The 20,299-nt window shown below is 37.8% G+C and overlaps 1 protein-coding gene across 1 annotated transcript in view; it reads right to left on the reverse strand.

The window, feature by feature from the left end:
- Window positions 1-3,198, reverse strand: part of LOC148010447 (chaperone protein dnaJ 10-like) — a 99,254-nt gene extending 96,056 nt beyond the window's left edge. Inside the window, exon 1 of the mRNA XM_087672095.1 lies at window positions 2,951-3,198. Coding sequence (XP_087528221.1) covers window positions 2,951-3,037 — 87 coding nt within the window. The 5' untranslated portion in view covers window positions 3,038-3,198. The remainder of the gene's footprint in view (window positions 1-2,950) is intronic.
- Window positions 3,199-20,299: the final 17,101 nt, after the last annotated feature.

Below are 20,299 nucleotides of genomic sequence, written 5' to 3' on the forward strand. Positions count from 1 at the left end.
ATTTGTCTTTATGTAGAAGATCTTCTACTTATAGATACACATATTGATCAAATTTCAGCATTCAAGAAAAATTTGCAGCAAACTTTTGAAATGTCAAATTTGGGGCCTTTGCATTACTATTTGGGCATTTAGTTTATATGCTAGAGGCATTGGATTGTTACAGTCCAAATATATTGGTAAACTCCTTGAAAGATTTGGCTTCCAGGATTGCAAGTCAGTTAACATACCAATAGAGACTAGACTCAAGCTATCTTTGCATGATGGCAGTGATCTATTTGACATTCATACATATGCTCCAATAGTTGGATGTCTCATTTATTTATGCAAGCAAATATTCCATTTGCAGTTTCAACCTTGAGCAAATATATACACAACCCACGCATATCACATTGGCAAGCTGTGAAGAATGTTTCAAAAGTAACACGTTCCATCACAGAAACGTCTTGGGAATGGTGTCCCAAAGGTCCATCCTCCCTGTTACTTATGACTGTGTTTTGCCGACTTCACCATGACTTTTATGCTCAAGCACATAACACATCCCATTGATTACCATACAAAGCACACTTTATTACCATATTGCTTATTGTATGAACAAATGCCACGCACATTCCAAGTGGCAAACCTTATATGTCATGACAAAAGGGTTTCAATATCAAGGCTAATTTTGCCTTGATTACACTTTTGCAGCTAAAATATCAAGAGTACTCTCATCAAGAAAATCAACCAATACTACAAATGAGTTTAAATTCCTATGCTCCACTTTGGAGGTGGAGGGATCAATTCCTTGCTTTGGAGCAACCCTTGGATATCGATGATCCCAAGGGGTGATCACTTTACCACGTGGATCAAAAGCAAGCCACACAGGAGGGTCCCATGAACAATCAGTAGAGAAGGCTTCGAAGCAAAATTTTCGAGGGCCCATTAGAACCGTAGTATTAGCAATAGGTACAAACAATACCCTATCTTTGCAATGCACATAAGTGCATAAGGGGTTCGGTGAAATGCAGTAGCATAGCTACTACCAAGCTCACATCAAACTTTCTATCTCTTCTAGCATGGACATCAACCTAATCCTGGTCAAGGGTATCCAAAGGCTGCATAGATTATTTCCCTTTATCCATAATAGTCAACACCAAGGCCTCATGTGCTTGAGGCCATTAACCATAGGAGCATCGTTGACTAGTAGAGCCAAACCTCCATCCACTACAGCAATCTTTTCAAGACATTCAACCATGAAATGCCCCAGTTGTCCACAAGAAAAACAATGCCTATATAGTCTTGGGAGTGCTTGGACAGTCATCGTGCACCCCTGGACAAATGCCATGGGTGCTTTGGGATGGGATTCCTCAAGGTAATTTGGGGTGATCTATGATTGTAGTTGTCAAAAGTGGGTGCAGCGATGGAAGTGCATAAGACTACTGGAAGAGACTACACAACACAAGAGAGAAGACAAGAACACTGCAAAGACAGAACTCAAATATATGCTCGGTAAATGGAATCCATATACCAAACATGAGGCAATCGCATACAACAGTGAATCGACAACTGCATGGGCATTGGCACCAACTCCATCTCTCCAACAAGACCTACTTTGGAAGACTACAAGTGAATGAATGATCAAGGAGGAGGAAGCCACTGAATAAATAGCCAAAAACGTGCCAATATCTGGATCAGGTCGGCCAGTAAATAAAATAGTTGTAAATGTTGGTCAGCCATTAAAAAATGGCAAAAAACCATAAAACTAGGCACCAAAAATATGCATGAATTGATCTCCCATGCCCAGCCCACTAAACAACACCCAGACTCACTCATAAACTGACTAATCTGCTAACAGCAGTCCCTCTTGGGTTCCAATTTTGGGTCTGAGAAAGGGTGTTAAGCTTTTAAAATGTGCATGTCAATTTGCTGCCCACCTACAATTCAGTCTTTTGTGCAAGCTTTCAACACAGTTCTCTGCATACCCAGCTGTCCTTGCCTGTATTCTCAACCTCAACAAGGCCCTACTGCACTCTGACTTGAGTGGTCGTATAACCTTGTCTATTCTTGAACCTTAGTAAGGGCACTTTTTGTATGTAGCATTCTAGGTAAGTGGCTTGTCCACTGGTCCATATACACAGCTACTCCACCAGTCTATGTAAATGCAGACGAGCCCAAATCGGTGGTCAATGGTCAAGGATTGCTAACCAGCCAAAGAGAGTCCTGTGTGTGCATGTGTGCAATTCTGCTAATCAGATCGCTGTCTTTCAGGCTGCTCTTTGCATTGGAATGTGCTGGCTCAGGGTTGCCATTCACCTCACAAAAGTTGTTCTGCACATGAAAGATCTGCTCAAAACCCTGTTCATATCTCAAAGGCTGCTTCCTACTTCACCTAACTACCGTGCTCCCCACCCGCATTTCCATCTTTTGTGTGAGCTTTCGAATCAGTTCTCCACATACCTAGCTGTTCTTGCCTGTGTTGTGCAGCAAGGCAGAGCTACTTCTTGAAGTGTGCACGTGGCTTGCATGATCAGCTTCTCACTGCTCCAGGTGTTGTGGCAACTTTCCAGCAACCCCAACGAACTGATTCTGATCTACACCCGCTCGATAAAATACGTTGCAATGGTTTGTCAAGGTGATTTCTGACCTTAGCAGAGTTGAAAGTGATTGAGGTATGAGATCTCCTTGCATCTCGCTGAAAAGGGAGATAGGCCTAGTGAAGGATGATTTAAATTTGCAGAAATTTTGATACGAATCGACGTCTGCACAAGTAGAAGACCTGTCATCTGACACGGAAATAGCCAAATACGCTAAATGCTTGGAGGTAAGCCACCTCTTACCCGACCATATTTAGATGAATTGGACCAAATATGCACGCGACCGAAGAAATGTGAGATCGCGCATGCAGCCACCAATCTACGATTCTTAGCATCAACAGAAACACTAGGATGACGCAGAAGGGAACAGAGACAACCTTGTCGTAGTAAGCCTTCTTGATGGCAGCAGGGCTGGCATCAGGGCTTACGCCTAGGATATCATAGAACTCGGTCTCCTTCACCATATCCTCACTCGCAGACACGTATATCCTTTATTTCCTGTTCTTTTCGTCTTGCTCGCCGTTCTCTTCTTCTTCCTCCTGCTTATGGAATCTCAATTCTTCCCTGCAGCCAACGTCAGTGTGTGAGAGAGTAAAGGTCGAAACAGTGAGACAGCATTACAACGTGTGATTAAGGTCCGAATTATATTAATTATGGGTCCTACACAACAGATATGTATGTATGTATGTATGTATGTTATAATGCATGAGTTTATATTACTCTTTCAACTAGGCAAACATGTGCAACTAAGATTGAAAATGCACCAAACAATTTTTTAACTTTTGCTAAAGCGAAGGTCTTTGGCAAGAGCTCCAATTAATGCTAAATGGAGCAATGTGCTCCTATCTAACTCTGGTAGAATAGCCATCAAGCAATCGGTTGTAGCTCGTCAACTGGTCAACCCTCGAAAGAAGTCCCTTGTCATGTTGCAATGGGAGGGTGCCCCTCATGGGAAAAAGGATGTATTTCCTTCATCTTTGATTCACCCCTTATCCCTATGAGGATGATATGACAGCTAGCCACAATGCTCAGATTAGCCTTTGCCTTCAAAGGAAAGTTATTTGTTGCCTAGAGAATGTGTGGGATTATGAAGCTTCAACCTTCATGCCCATGGAAAGGATTGTTGGGCAGTTTTGTTCGAACCCCCAAAAAGCTGAATGGCTTTAGGATGACATCTTGTAAATGAAAACTAGCTAGTCCACATATGTCATTCATGACACATTTAATATTTTCAAATACTTAGCCACCGATGTGGGCGAGCCCTTTAATGCTATGAAGGCCAAAAATGACTTTAGGGACAATAATGCTAGATGGCTCACGAGGGTAAAAAAGTCATGGAGCAAAATAGAGCCAAGAGGGACCTTTACAACTTGAATGAAGCGCCTCAAGAAGGCTTGGAGAGCCACTCTTTCTCATAGAATTAATGTATTGTTGTGGAGGATAGTTGCCAACAAGGTGTCAATGAGGATTGGATATCTAAGGTTCTGTAGTTATCTCCAATGTGTGTCCTTTGTAAGAGGAAAGAAGACAGTATCAAACATGTATTTTGGGAGTGTAATGAAGTCCAAGCTCTTTGGAATAATATCAAGTAGGCCATGTAGACTCTCAACTTGCATCACACTCTTTGGTGGAAGCAAATGCTACTTGGCGATCATGGCAATCTTAATGGAGTTTCAGAGAGAGTCTAGGGAATAATTCATGGCATAACTATGATTAGGATTTGGTGTCCTAGGAACAGTCTAGCTTTTGGCCACATTAAGCATCCCTTTTGCCTCCATGTCCAATCTATGTGATCAGATTTTTGTAGAGCTCTATTGGATGTTGAAAATTTTTGCCAAGAAGAATGTCACTATAAAGCCTATATTTAGGCTCCTTCGGACCTTGATATAATTGTTTTTACCCCCTAAGAGGGTGATGTACATATTTACTTTTGTAATATAACATTTAGTATTTTCAAATACTTAGCCACCGATGTGGGCAAGCCTTTCAATGCTATGAAGGCCAAAAATGACTTTACGGACAATAATGCCAGATGGCTCATGAGGGTAAAAAAGTCATGGAGCAAAATAGAGCCAGGAGGGACATTTACAACTTGAATGAAGCGCCTCAAGAAGGCTTGGAGAGCCACTCTTTCTTATAGAATTAATGTATTGCTGTGGAGGATAGTTGCCAACAAGGTGGCAATGAGGATTGGATATCTAAGGTTCTGTAGTTATCTCCAGTGTGTGTCCTTTGTAAGAGGAAAGAAGACAGTATCAAACATGTATTTTGGGAGTGTCATGAAGTCCAAGCTCTTTGGAATAATATCACGTAGGCCATGGAGACTCTCAACTTGCATCACACTCTTTTGTGGAAGCAAATGCTTCTTGGCGATCATGGCAATCTTAATGAAGTTTCAGAGAGAGTCTAGGGAATAATTCATGGCATAACTATGTTTAGGATTTTGTGTCCTAGGAACAGTCTAGCTTTTGGCCACATTAAGCACCCCTTTTGCCTCCATGTCCAATCTATGTGATCAGATTTTTGTAGAGCTCTATTGGATGTTGAAAATTTTTGCCAAGAAGAATGTCACTATAAAGCCTATATTTAGGCTCCTTCGGACCTTGATATAATTGTTTTTACCCCCTAAGAGGGTGATGTACATATTTACTTCTCTAATATAACATTTAGTATTTTCAAATACTTAGCCACCAATGTGGGCAAGCCTTTCAATGCTATGAAGGCCAAAAATGACTTTAGGGACAATAACGCCAGATGGCTCATGAGGGTAAAAAAGTCATGGAGCAAAATAGAGCCAGGAGGGGCCTTCACAACTTGAATGAAGCGCCTCAAGAAGGCTTGGAGAGCCACTCTTTCTTATAGAATTAATGTATTGTTGTGGAGGATAGTTGCCAACAAGGTGGCAATGAGGATTGGATGTCTAAGGTTCTACAGTTATCTCCAATGTGTGTCCTTTGTAAGAGGAAAGAAGACAGTATCAAACATGTATTTTGGGAGTGTCATGAAGTCCAAGCTCTTTGGAATAATATCAAGTAGGCCATGCAGACTCTCAACTTGCATCACACTCTTTTGTGGAAGCAAATGCTACTTGGCGATCATGGCAATCTTAATGAAGTTTCAAAGAGAGTCTAGGGAATAATTCATGGCATAACTATGTTTAGGATTTGGTGTCCTAGGAACAGTCTAGCTTTTGGCCACATTAAGCACCCCTTTTGCCTCCATGTCCAATCTATGTGATCAGATTTTTTTAGAGCTCTATTGGATGTTGAAAATTTTTTACAAGAAGAATGTCACTATAAAGCCTATATTTAGGCTCCTTCGGACCTTGATATAATTGTTTTTACCCCCTAAGAGGGTGATGTACATATTTACTTTTGTAATATAACATTTAGTATTTTCAAATACTTAGCCACCGATGTGGGCAAGCCTTTCAATGCTATGAAGGCCAAAAATGACTTTAAGGACAATAATGCTAGATGGCTCATGAGGGTAAAAAAGTCATGGAGCAAAATAGAGCCAGGAGGGACCTTTACAACTTGAATGAAGCACCTCAAGCAGGCTTGGAGAGCCACTCTTTCTTATAGAATTAATGTATTGTTGTGGAGGATAGTTGCCAACAAGGTGGCAATGAGGATTGGATATCTAAGGTTCTGTAGTTATCTCCAATGTGTGTCCTTTGTAAGAGGAAAGAAGACAGTATCAAACATGTATTTTGGGAGTGTAATGAAGTCCAAGCTCTTTGGAATAATATCACGTAGGCCATGGAGACTCTCAACTTGCATCACACTCTTTTGTGGAAGCAAATGCTTCTTGGCGATCATGGCAATCTTAATGAAGTTTCAGAGAGAGTCTAGGGAATAATTCATGGCATAACTATGTTTAGGATTTTGTGTCCTAGGAACAGTCTAGCTTTTGGCCACATTAAGCACCCCTTTTGCCTCCATGTCCAATCTATGTGATCAGATTTTTGTAGAGCTCTATTGGATGTTGAAAATTTTTGCCAAGAAGAATGTCACTATAAAGCCTATATTTAGGCTCCTTCGGACCTTGATATAATTGTTTTTACCCCCTAAGAGGGTGATGTACATATTTACTTCTCTAATATAACATTTAGTATTTTCAAATACTTAGCCACATATGTGGGCAAGCCCTTCAATGCTATGAAGCCCAAAAATGACTTTAGGGACAATAATGCCAGATGGCTCATGAGGGTAAAAAAGTCATGGAGCAAAATAGAGCCAGGAGGGACCTTTACAACTTGAATGAAGTGCCTCAAGAAGGCTTGGAGAGCCACTCTTTCTTATAGAATTAATGTATTGTTGTGGAGGATAGTTGCCAACAAGGTGGCAATAAGGATTGGATATCTAAGGTTTTGTAGTTATCTCCAGTGTGTGTCCTTTGTAAGAGGAAAGAAGACTATATCAAACATGTATTTTGGGAGTGTGATGAAGTCCAAGCTCTTTGGAATAATATCAAGTAGGCCATGCAGACTCTCAACTTGCATCACACTCTTTTGTGGAAGCAAATGCTACTTGGCGATCATGGCAATCTTAATGAAGTTTCAGAGAGAGTCTAGGGAATAATTCATGGCATAACTATGTTTAGGATTTGGTGTCCTAGGAACAGTCTAGCTTTTGGCCACATTAAGCACCCCTTTTGCCTCCATGTCCAATCTATGTGATCAGATTTTTGTAGAGCTCTATTGGATGTTGAAAATTTTTGCCAAGAAGAATGTCACTATAAAGCCTATATTTAGGCTCCTTCGGACCTTGATATAATTGTTTTTACCCCCTAAGAGGGTGATGTACATATTTACTTCTGTAATATAACATTTAGTATTTTCAAATACTTAGCCACCGATGTGGGCAAGCCCTTCAATGCTATGAAGGCCAAAAATGACTTTAGGGACAATAATGCCAGATGACTCATGAGGGTAAAAAAGTCATGGAGCAAAATAGAGCCAGGAGGGGCCTTTACAACTTGAATGAAGCACCTCAAGAAGGCTTGGAGAGCCACTCTTTCTTATAGAATTAATGTATTGTTGTGGAGGATAGTTGCCAACAAGGTGGCAATGAGGATTGGATATCTAAGGTTCTGTAGTTATCTCCAGTGTGTGTCCTTTGTAAGAGGAAAGAAGACAGTATCAAACATGTATTTTGGGAGTGTCATGAAGTCCAAGCTCTTTGGAATAATATCAGGTAGGCTATGCAGACTCTCAACTTGCATCACACTCTTTGGTGGAAGCAAATGCTACTTGGCGATCATGGCAATCTTAATGAAGTTTCAGAGAGAGTCTAGGGAATAATTCATGGCATAACTATGTTTAGGATTTGGTGTCCTAGGAACAGTTTAGCTTTTGGCCACATTAAGCACCCCTTTTGCCTCCATGTCCAATCTATGTGATCAGATTTTTGTAGAGCTCTATTGGATGTTGAAAATTTTTGCCAAGAAGAATGTCACTATAAAGCCTATATTTAGGCTCCTTCGGACCTTGGTATAATTGTTTTTACCCCCTAAGAGGGTGATGTACATATTTACTTCTGTAATATAACATTGCATACTACAAATAAAAATAAAATTGAACTTGTCTTAGCAAAAACTAGTGTATAATATCAAGCCTTCCATTTAACCCACTTGATCCATTCCTGGCCTTCTAGACTATGGTAGCAAGATTGCACCTTGGCTATTCTTATGCTTACTTGTGTGTTGTTCTTGGACATTGTAAGGCCATGAATGACCATCATTGAGATTTTCTGCCATGTGTTCTTAGATGCCTAATAATGTATATGGACAAGATAAAGGATGTCTTGATATATGTGTGTTGTTTGTACTATTTGAAAGCCTGTGGCACATCGAGGCCATTAAGAGCATGCTACCAAATACATACTGAGATCAGGAACTTATGCTTAGGAAATGGTTCTATAATAGGAAATGTGTTGGTGGATGTTTATTGGAGGTGTGGTATCCATGATTGCTCTCATGTTGACACGGGATGTTGTATCAATTACCTTTGCTAGGAGACATATTCCATCGTGGATTCCGTGAGGCTTTGTGGTGGATTCTTTAAAACATCTTTATTCACGGGGGCTCGTACATAAGTGGATTCCTTATGCGAAATGTTGATGGGGATGCCTATCCTTTTCGGGCATCACATTAATTTAATGTGCAAGTGGGTGATTCCATAGTGGGTGATTCTGTAAAATACGTATTTAAATTAATGGATGTTTATGACTTTAGAGTATGCACTTGTATTAAATTAAGGTTAGGACATATTTCCAACCTATTTATTTACTTTGTAGCTATCAGCACACGATCGATGTGACATTTGACGCACAATCTATTCAAAAAGAAGCCAAGATAAGTAAAAGAAAATTCAAATTTCGTACTTTCAATGGGTTACGCAATGGAAAGACTGTTCTTGCTTTTATCAGTCAGCTTGATGATTATTTCCATGAAGAACAATATGCCAAAAAAGATAAAATTAAGTGTGTCACTAATCATTTAGTGGACAGAGCATCGCTTTGGCGGACTATTGTCTGCAAAAGCATTGATTGTCCTACTACTTGGGAGACTTTTTAAAAGAAATTTTTGCAGAATTTTCTTCCACCTCAATTCCACAAAAAAGCAATCAAATAGTGGGATCTTCTGCAAGAAAGAGATCGCGAGCCTATCTCACAATATACCGAGCGTTTCTGGAATGCTTTATTGCAACTTCGAATGCTTGAAAATGTACCTGAGGCGATCCATAAGTGCAAGTTTATGTTTGGTTTGCTTGGTCACTTCTATGCGGAAGTGAACATGTTCAAGACAACGACTCTCGAGGATGCAATGTCCTTGGCCCATGATGCTGAAGACAAAATTCGAGGACAAAAGAAGTGACCACAACAATTCTCAAACAATGGTAACTTCAGTACAAAGCAATTCAACTCTAACTTTTGAAGATTCAATTTTCCTAGTAGTCACTGACGCTAGTGGATTAGGAATAGGAGCTGTCCTTATGCAAGATTCACATCCCATAGCCTATTCTAGCTGCAAGTTTAAGCCCTCTGAACTTAAGTATTCTACCTATGATAAGGAATTGCTAGTAGTAGTACAAGCTTTACATCAATGGAAACACTATTTAATGGGATTTGAATTCATGATTAAAACTGACCAACAAAGTATCAAACATCTCCTTAGTCAACCACAAATCTCTGATCGTCATATGAAATGGGTTGCTTTTATTCAAAGTTTTCATCCACTTATCCAATATCAACTTGGAAAAGAAAATGTTGTTGCCGATGCCTTAAGTAGAAGACCAACTATTCATAATATCTCTGTGATATCTTTTGATTCCCTTATTCCTATGAAAGATACCTATGATCAACACCACAGTTTTCAAGCTGATTGGAATAAATTGATTGCCAATAACTAGATTCTGATTGATTCATTGTCTTATGTTGATGGATTCATGTTTTATGAGAAAAGGTTCTGTGTAACTGTTCCATTTAGATCATTTGTGTTGCACAAAATTCATTGTCCCCCATATCAAGGCCATAGAAGTATTATTTCCACTTTACGTACATTGATTGAAGATTTCTACTGGCCACAGATGGAATATGATATTTCTAACTTTGTATTTGAGTGTTTAATTTGTCAAAGAGTTAAGCGACACCATGGTAAGCATATATGGTTTGTTAATGTCTTTTCCAATTCCTGAAAGACCATGGGAACATATTTCAATGGATTTTATTACTGGTTTGCCTAACACTCAACTTAATCACGACATGATTTGGACTATTGTAGATTGGTTTCAGCAAACATGCATATTTCATTCCATGCAAGAAAACATTAACTGCATCTCAAGCTGCTCAATTGTTTCTGAAAATTGTTTTCACTAACCATGTTTACCAATAGTTATTATTTGTGATCGTGATTCTAGATTCTGCAATAATTTTTGGACTACTTTGTTTGCAAACTTAGGAACAAAGATTGATTTTTCATCTGCATTTCATCTTGAAACAAATAGGCAAACAGAAGCTACAAACAATCCAATCTTGGATCTTTTATGTACATACACAATTTCAAAACCACAAACATGGGATACACACTTGCATTTACTTCAGTTTACATACAATAACACTCCACATACAGCTACATGAAAAGCACCTTTTGAAATCATTTATGGATATAGATTGCCTACACCTATTACTTCATTGTCAAACAAAGTTAAAGCTGCTGATGATATTGCCAATATGCATCCTACTATTTTTAATGAAATTAAAGATATGATTACAAAAGCCCAACAATCATATACTAAACAAGCTAACAAGAAAAGAAAAGCTATGAATTTCACAGTTAATGATTATGTTTGGTTACGAATTGAAAAGCAAAGACTACAAAGTGTTGAGAAACACCCTGTTGTAAAGTTAGCTCCTAGATTTTATGGACCTTTCAAAATCATTCATAAAATTAATGACAATGCCTTTAAATTAGAATTACCCCAACACTGAAAAATCCACAATACTTTTTGTATCAGTTTGTTACGACCTTTCAAATGCCAATTACCTGTCCACCCTGTCTATGAAAATCCTCCCTTGTTAGAAGAAGAAACTAAAATCCTTAAACTCGAAACTATTTTAGACGCTGATTATATGACCACTAGAATTGGCTGTAGATATTCCAGATATTTGGTGAAATTTAAAAATCATCATGTTAAAGAGGCCCAATGGATGCACTCTCGTGATCTAAGTGCTTACCCCTCACTGCTCGCTCCACATTGAGCTAATAGCAATTGAGGACAATTGCTATCCCACCCCAGGGGTATGATGCCAAGAGGTATATTCCACGGTGGATTCCGTGAGGTTTTGAGATGGATTTCATAAAACATACTTATTTGCCGGGGTTCGTACACAAGGTGGATTTCTTGTGCGAAAAGTTGATGGGGACACCTGTCTTTTTCGGACGTCACGTTAATTTAATGTGCAAGTGGGTGATTCCACAAAATACATATTTAAATTAATGGACGTTTATGAGTTTAGAGTGTGCACTCGTATTAAATTAAGGTTATGACAGAGTTCCAACCTATTTATTTATTTTGTAGCTGAAGACTACTAGGTATTCACTTTTTTCGATTTAATTTTATTATTTACTAACAATTGTGAATGCTTCAATTGATGTGTAGAGCAGGCGACGGTGGTGTTGGAAAAAACACTGGGCGATAGCGTGTATTTAAGTTATTTAGAAGAAATTATCATTTTTTATGGGTGCGCGTCTTAAGCGTGGCGCCGATATTTATTTTGACACGCTTATTTATTGAAGGGCTTGACATATATTTATTATTTTGTATGCTCATGGGCGCACGGTTTAAATATTCATTATTGGTCATTGTATTTGGGCACAGCCCGACTCTTGGGGCGCCCAACCGCTTTATTCTTTATTTGGACAAAAGCAAACACAAAAGCTAAAGCATGCTAATTGTAAATTTGGGCTACTTTTGAGCTTGGAGATGAAAAAAATATTAAATACATGCTTTATGGAGCTCTCACACAAGGCATGGGGGGAGATTGTACCCAATTGGTCTTTTTGCTTCATGTCGTGCAAGTCTATTCTCTTGGATTTTGAGCTTAAAGTAGAGTTCCATGCCGTATGCATACGTAGCGAGCACCGAAAAGGTCCCCAAGAACAAAGAACTCTACTTTAAGCTCAAAATCCAAGAAAATAGACTTGCACGACATGAAGCAATAAGACCAATTACGTACAATCTCCCCACAATGCCTTGTGTGAGCACTCCACAAAGCATGTATTTAATATTTTTTTCATCTCCAAGCTAAAAAATAACCTAACTTAATTTACAATTAGCATGCTTTAGCTTTTGTGTTTGCTTTTGTCCAAATAAAGAATAAAGTGGTTGGGCGCCCCAAGAGTCAGGTTGTGCCCAAATACAATGACCAATAATGAATATTTAAACCGTGCGCCCATGAGCATACAAAATAATAAATATATGCCAAGCGCTTCAATAAATAAGTGCGTCAAAATAAATATTGGCGCCACGCCTAAGATGCGCGTCCATAAAAAATGATAATTTCTTCTAAATAACTTGAATACATGCTATCGCCCAGTGCTTTTCCTAGCACCACCACTACCTGCTCTACACATTAACTGAAGCACTTACAATTGTTAGTAAATAATAAAATTAAATCGACAAAAGTGAATACCTAGTAGTCTTCAGCTACAAAATAAATAAATAGATTGGAACTTTGTCTTAACCTTAATTTAATATAAGTGCGCACTCTAAACTCATAAACATCCATTAATTTAAATATGTATTTTGCAGAATCACCCGCTATGGAATCACCCACTTGCACATTAAATTAGCGTGACGCCCGAAAGGGACATGCGTCCCTATCAACTTTTCGCACAAGGAATCCACCTTGTGTACGAGCCCCGACAAATAAATATGTTTTACGGAATCTACCGCAAAACCTCACGGAATCCACTGTGGAATATGTCTCCTCGCATCAATTACGGCTCTCATAAGTGCGTATTGTGAGAATCATGAGGATGACAAGGCTTTACAATGTTTTGAGGAGATGGAGGAGCAATATATGTTTGTGGAAGCCCTAAGCTTTTGTCATTTTCTTGAAGTCTTGTGGTGTTTTACAGGCCTTAGATAAAGGATGATATGTGCATACTAAAGTTTTTCCGAGAGGGTTTGATAAGGAGCTATTTGTGAGCAGTGCAATGGTTGATACATATGGCAAATGTAGGTCTCTTGTAGCAGCACAAGTATTTTATAAGTTATCATTTGCAAACACATTCTCTTGGAACACACTCATCACTGGATATGTTGACCATAGGTATGGTGAAAAGGCATTTGTGTGTTTCAATTGTGATCAATGCAATGGTTGATACATATGGCAAATGCAACTCTCTTGTAGAAGCACAAGTATTTGATAATCTATCAATTGCAAACACATTCTCTTGGAATGCACTCATTGTTCGATATGTTGACCATGGGTACGATGAAGAGGCATTTGAGTGTTTCAAACATATGCAGCTATAAGTCTCCTTCTTGATGCAGTCACAGTTGTTCTATCCTTTAAATCTTTTAGCCTTGGAAGATCCTTAGAAGGAGGTCAAAAAATACATGACAAGATAAGTAAATGAGGATTGTATAGGTCTTGAGATAGTAATAAAGTACATGACAAATGGTATGCTCTTGAGAGAGGTACTTGTCGATGAAAATATTTCAACTTATTTTGTGATCATGCTTGATGAGGCACATGAAAGGACAATACATACTAATGTGTTGTTTGGGATATTAAAAGGGTTGGTTAGTCGGTGATGACTGGCTTGCATCTAATTGTTGCATCAACAACATTGGATGCTAAAAAGTTTTTAGGTTATTAATTCAATTGTTGCAACAATATCTATCGCCAAGAGAGTAGCTGAAAAGTTTGGTTGTAGATAGGGGAGGAGGTAGGATGTGCCATCAAGTTTGAGGATTATACATGACCTAAGACGATAATAAATTGCATGATAGATGGTATGCTCTTAAGGGAGGTACTTGTTGATGAAAAAATTTCAGCTTATTATGTGATCATTCTTGATGAGGCACATGCAAGGATGATATATACTAATGTGTTTAAGCTATTAAAAGGGTTGGTTAGTTGACTTGTGTCTAATTGTTACATTAGCAACACTAGATGTTGAAAAATTTTCAAGTTATTTTTTCATTGCAACATATTCATTCTAGGTATGAAATTTTTTGTGGATATATTACATGCAAAGTAGCATGAGAGTGACTATTTGGATGTTACCTTAATCACAATCATGCAAATCCATATGATTGAACCAAAGGGAGATATATTGTTGTTCTTGACCAATTGGATTGGGCTCTTAAGGGTCTTTGAGGAGGGCAAGCCTTCATTATTGTGGTCTTTGTGTTGGACCTCATTGCCTTTGGCTTGAGAAATGTAGTGTGCTAGTATGTTGTTCCTCTCTTAAGGGCATGACAATTTTTAGATGCAAGCACACTTGATGTTGAGTTGATGCAGCAAGATAATGATACAAGTGGGATAAACGTACTACCATAAGTTAGTTGTCTTATGTCAATGTAGAGCTTGCCTTGGAGTCTCATACTTATTTTGCTCGAATTTGCAACAGTCAATTCATTAGTAAAGCATAGAGGAATTCCCTTCTCTACATGTATGAGATTTGATATAGTTCATCCTCGATCATCTGCAACTGTGGAACAACTTACTCAACCCTTGATCAGGTGATTGTACACGATGACTAAATAAGTAGGTATCATATAATGATAAGTTCAATGAGTTACGTTGCTACTTGTATAGTTAATAGTGCTATGATAATTGGCTACATGAGCACTAGGCTCTTGGAATAGGAGCATTCTAAGGGCTTATGGGGGATGGTGAACACTAAGCAGCTAGTTGTTTTTAGATTCATTGTCATGCTAGCAAGGGTAGCTTCAAAATCTATCTGTAAGTTTTTCCTCCTTCTCTACATGGAGGAATCCAACCATCTCTGATTGTAATGCCTCAAAATTTGGTAGGGCATGTCACATATTGATATTTCATTAATGAGATTGTTGATTGATGAAACTTTCGATTGATAAAGCTATGGGTAGCTTTGATTGATGAAGTTGTTGTAGGGTGTGCTTTAGATGGTGTTAAAGGGTCTCAATGGATTGAAGGTATAACTCATTTTGGATGACTAGATTTGAGAAACTTTTATCATCTCTTGTCCTGCCTTGGTTTTTGTGATTTTGCAACAAACCCTTGTATGATGTTGATTGGCAAACTAAGAGCACACTCTTATGATTGTACGTAGGTACTCCTTTGGCTCTACAAGGCAAATTACTGTGTGATGATTCCATCAAAACAAATTGCTACTTTATTTGAACATTGGATGGGCTTGGAGTGCTACAATTGCATGGATGAATATGAGTGGCAACAAATTGATACTTGTAAACGCATAATTTTTTGATTTATATAAAAAAAGGGTGTTTTACAATTGGAATGGCTTGGTGTGCTACAATTGCATGGATGAATATGAGTGGCAACAAATTGATACTTGTTAACCCATAATTTTGGGATTGATATAAAAAAAGAGTGTTTTACAAGCATTGATCTCTACAAAGAAGATGACCATTAGCCTAGAATAGAATGGGAAAGGAGGGTTTAAACTTAAAGGGAAGGGAAATAGCTTGTATAGATGCTAGCTATATATAATGCTATAGTTGTCAATCCAAATTGTGAAATATTAGTGAGGTGATTTAAGAAAGGGTGACTCTATTTGTAGAATAAAGCATGATGGGTGATTCAATAGCAAATAGTAATCGATTGTGGCAAGCATTGATGTTGAATGATGTGGGCTAGATAAGCTTTATGTGCCTTTGGACCTATCTATTCTAACGCGTCCGTTGGTACAATTTTATTCTAAGGAATGTTCCCCTGAGTATGTTTGCAACTAATTCAAGTGCAAGTATAGTGTGTTGTCACATGCAAGTTTGGATATTATACTCGTGTGTGTAGAAGGAAGATGGAGGAACAACAAGTGCATGTTTATGGATGTGCCAACTAGAATACGTCCTTCATATTACAGCTCACTCAAATGGTATTCCAAGATTTGATATTGATGTTGTGTATGGGTATAGATGGTTTGTGTATATTTCTATATATATCTAGGTATACAAGTATAAGTATCTAAATCTAACTATTAATTAACCATAATTATTATTCATTAGATGTTTTTGAAGGAGGTATATATCAAAGAACTACTAGGTGTTTTTGTATGGTCACCAACCTTTTCACAATTGCTATGCAGTTGTATGACCCTGTGTTACCACACTAGTTGTGGTCATATAGAAGCATCTATTTTAGTATGCTGATATTGGCTTTATGAAGAGATATTGCTTCTCTTGGAAGGTAACTACTTACTAGGTTTCATAAGTAAGGAACATTCCCCTCTTGTGAGGAGGCATGGAAAGTTATTAACCTAGAGCCACATTCTCAAGCTTAAGATAAAGATTTTGAGTTTTGAAAGTTTTACGTGCTTAGGTTGTGTTAGATCCCAACTACCACTTAGAGAGGGTTTGGGAATTTCGTAAATGAGGCTAAGGTAGTAAGAGTTAGGGAAATTCCTTAGCATCATCTAAGAACTCACTCATCAACTCCCAGGATTATAGCATCATAGCCCTTTTACAACCCCTTTTACAAACCAAGAGCTGCTCCAAAATCAGAATATCGACGTTAACTAAAAGAGAGCATTGTTGTGCAGAGCTACGAAATTCCTAGACTAGCTCTTGTCAACAAGGACATTCAGCCCGTTCTTCCCACATAAAATATTGTTGTCAACTTAGATTAAATATGCAGTTACTTAGAACTTGAGTACTACATTTTTCATACCACTGTTGAGATAAAAATCAAGATATTTTAATTTCCCATTTTTTACATTGAGTTGGAGACAAAAGTACATGAGGTTTTGGTGTAGAATGGATTAATCTAAACCTAGTTTTTTTTCCTTTATATGATTAATCTAGATAATTTACTATTAATGTTCTATCCCAATCTAGATGCTATGTATTTTGGAGTACTATGCCTATTGCTTAGACATCACAAACCTCCATGCTTTGTGTTAAACCAATATATATTAGTGATGCAGATTGGTAGCATCTATATGTTGGAACTATCTTATGTCCTACATATATTTGAAGAAGGCCACTCTCATAAAAGACTTTCAATTATTTGTAATTGAGTGTATATTCTTAACTAAAATCACAATGTAGTAGTAAAAGATTAATAAAAAGACTCTCGAGGAGCCCAAAAGGAGAGGATATGGTGTGTAACCACCATTAGAGTCACATTTAATTCATGTAGTGCCCCACCTTTTGGTGTAACTAAAACCTTAAAGAGTCCATTTCCTATTTTCTAAGTAATAAAGAGTAGTAAAAATGCAGATGCATGAGTCTTAAAAGTTTTCCTCATAAAAACATGTCTTAACAAGTAACCTTATATGAGAGGTACTCCTCAAACTTGTTCAAAGTTTTGGTTTTAGTTGTTTTATTGCACTTTTAATGGATAGTCTTAAGAGTTTGTTGTATAGTAAAAACTTATCGTGCATGGTAATTTTAATATTATGGTATGTATCAATAATGAGCACCACTTTATGGTAAAGCATTGACCTCCATACCTTTTTGTTCATAGCAAATAGGCTATAGGTATAAATGAGTCAAAGTTTTTAGGGATAATGTCAAACCATAAGTTGTATTCTACACTCTATGGTATTTAGAAATTATGTACTTTTATTAGGGCATGCCCAAAGTTTAGGAGTATTAATTATATAGGATAGTCATCTATAGTGCTTATATACATAGTAGGTCACATTCCCATACAAACTTCTCATATATATTCATTAGCTATTTATTGTCTTACAAAAAAGTCTAATGGTAAATTAATTGGACTAGCGTTCCATGCACACTTTGCATGCACGGAACGCTAGGCCACTTTGAGGTAGCTTCGCTACCTCGAAGCAAGCGAAGTTGCCGTGCTATCGCTCAACAATCCATTTCTGATCTTTCCCTCTCCTCTTTCTCCTCTCTATTTTTAACTTTTTAATTTACTCTCTCTCTCTCTCTCTCCCCCCTCCCCCCAAATTCCCTATGTCTAATTCTCTCTCTCCTTTTTTTCTCTCCTCGCTTTTCTTCTCTCTCTCTCTCCTTTTATTCTTCCCCTCTCTCCTCTCTTTTTCTTCTCTCTCCCTCTCCTCTTTTTTCCTTTTATTATTATTCTCTCTCTCTCTCTCTCTCTCTCTCTTCTTCTTCTTCTTTCACTTTCTTCCCCCTCCTTAGTCTCTCTTAAAGTATGTAAATTTTATCTTTTCCTTACATATAATTCTCTCTTTATGTTTATATTCTCTCTCTTCTCCTCTCTCTCTCCGCTCCCTTTTCTTCTCCTCCCCTTTCTCTTAATTTTCATTTTTTTCTTCTCTACCTCTCTCTCTTTAAATTTTATATTCTCTCTCTCTCTCTCTCTCTTTCCACCTCTCTCCTTCTCTCTCTCTTCCTCTCTCTCTTAAAATATATTTAAATTTTAAAAATACTTTTCTCTTTTCTCTTTTTCCCCATCTCTCTTCCTCTTTTCCCATTTTTTTCTTATTATTATTATTCTCTCTCTCTCTCTCTCCTCTTTTTCTTTTTTTCTTCTCTCTTTAATTTTTTTTTCTCTTTCTTTTAAATTTTATCTTTTCTCTCTCTATAATCTCTCTTCTTCTTTTTATTTTCTCTCTCTCCATTTCTTCTGCTCCTCCCCCTCTCTCCTCTCTTTTCCTTTTTTCTTTTCCTCTCTCTCTCTCTCATTTTATATTATCTCTCTCTATAATTCTCTCTCTCTGTTCCCCCTCTCTCTCCCTCTCTTCTTTCTTTTTTGCTCTTTGTGTATGTGTGTGTGTGTGTGTGTGTGTGTGTGTATCCTTATTTTAATTAAAAAGAAAGTTTAAATAAAAAAGTTGAATGAGAGAGAGAGAGAAAGAGAGAGAGAGAGAGAGAGAGAGAGAGAGAGAGAGAATCTATGCCCTATACATGAGAGAAAGGGGGGAGGGGGAGAAGAAAAATGTTTAATTTAAAAAAGACAATTCTCTTTCCTCTTTCCTCTTTCCGCCCTGCTCTCTCCGTCTTCTTCTTTTTATCCTTCTTATTCTTCTCTCTCTCTCTCTCTCTCTCTCTCTCTCTCTCAAAGTGTGTGAAAAACTATGTTTGAAAAACTTTAAATTAAAAGGAACATTAAATATATTTAATTAAAAGAAATTTTTAAATTTAAAAAGTTTAATCTAACACACACACACACACACACAGAACCTAGGTCCTACTACACATGAGAGAGGGGGAGGGGGAAAAGAAAGAGAGAGATTATAAGTGAGAGAGAGGGGAGGGGATTTTAATTTAAAAATGGAGGTGGGGAGGGGGGGAGGCTTTAATGAAAAAAGGGAGAGGGAAGAGAAAATGAGAGATTACAAGTGAGAAAGAGAGGAGGGCCCAAGGGGTTTTGATTGAAAAAGGGAGGTTTGGAAAAGGGGGTAGGTTCAAAAATCCTTGTGGAGGTTCCAGGGCTTTCTGAACCTATAGCAAAAATAATATAGTATCTTTTCCCTATATATAATTCTCTCTTTATGTTTATATTCTCTCTCTTCTTCTTCTTCTTCTCTCTCTCTCTCTCCCCTTTTATTCTCTCTCTCTCTCTTTCTCCAACCCCTCTTCTTCTCCTTCCCTTTCTCCTAATTTTCATTTTTTAATTCTCTCCCTCTCTCTTTTAAATTTTATCTTTTCTCTCTCTCTCTCTCTCTCTCTGTGTCTCCTTCCCTCTCTCCCTCTTCTCTCTCCCTTCCTCTCTCTCTTAAAAAATATTTAAATTAAAAAAACTTGTCTCTTTTCTCTTCTCTCTCTCTCTCTCCTCTCTCCTGTCTTTTCCATCTCTCTCCTCTTTTTTCTTTTTTTAATTCTTCTCTTAAAATTTTTTAATCTTTCTTTTAAATTTTATCTTTTCTCTCCCTATAAATCTCTCTCTATGTTCAAATACTCTCTTCTTCTTCTAATTTTCTCTCTCCTTTTCTTCTCTCTGTCTCTCTCCCCCTCCCCCTCTCTTTTCCTTTTTTCTTTCCTCTCTCTCTCTCTCTCTCTCTCTCAAATTTTATATTTCCTCTCTATGTAATTCTATTTCTCTCTGTTCCCC

This window comes from Lygodium microphyllum, chromosome 29, assembly GCF_053477565.2.
Source record: "Lygodium microphyllum isolate KBCC chromosome 29, Lygodium_microphyllum_v1.1.10, whole genome shotgun sequence".
NCBI lineage: Eukaryota > Viridiplantae > Streptophyta > Polypodiopsida > Schizaeales > Lygodiaceae > Lygodium > Lygodium microphyllum.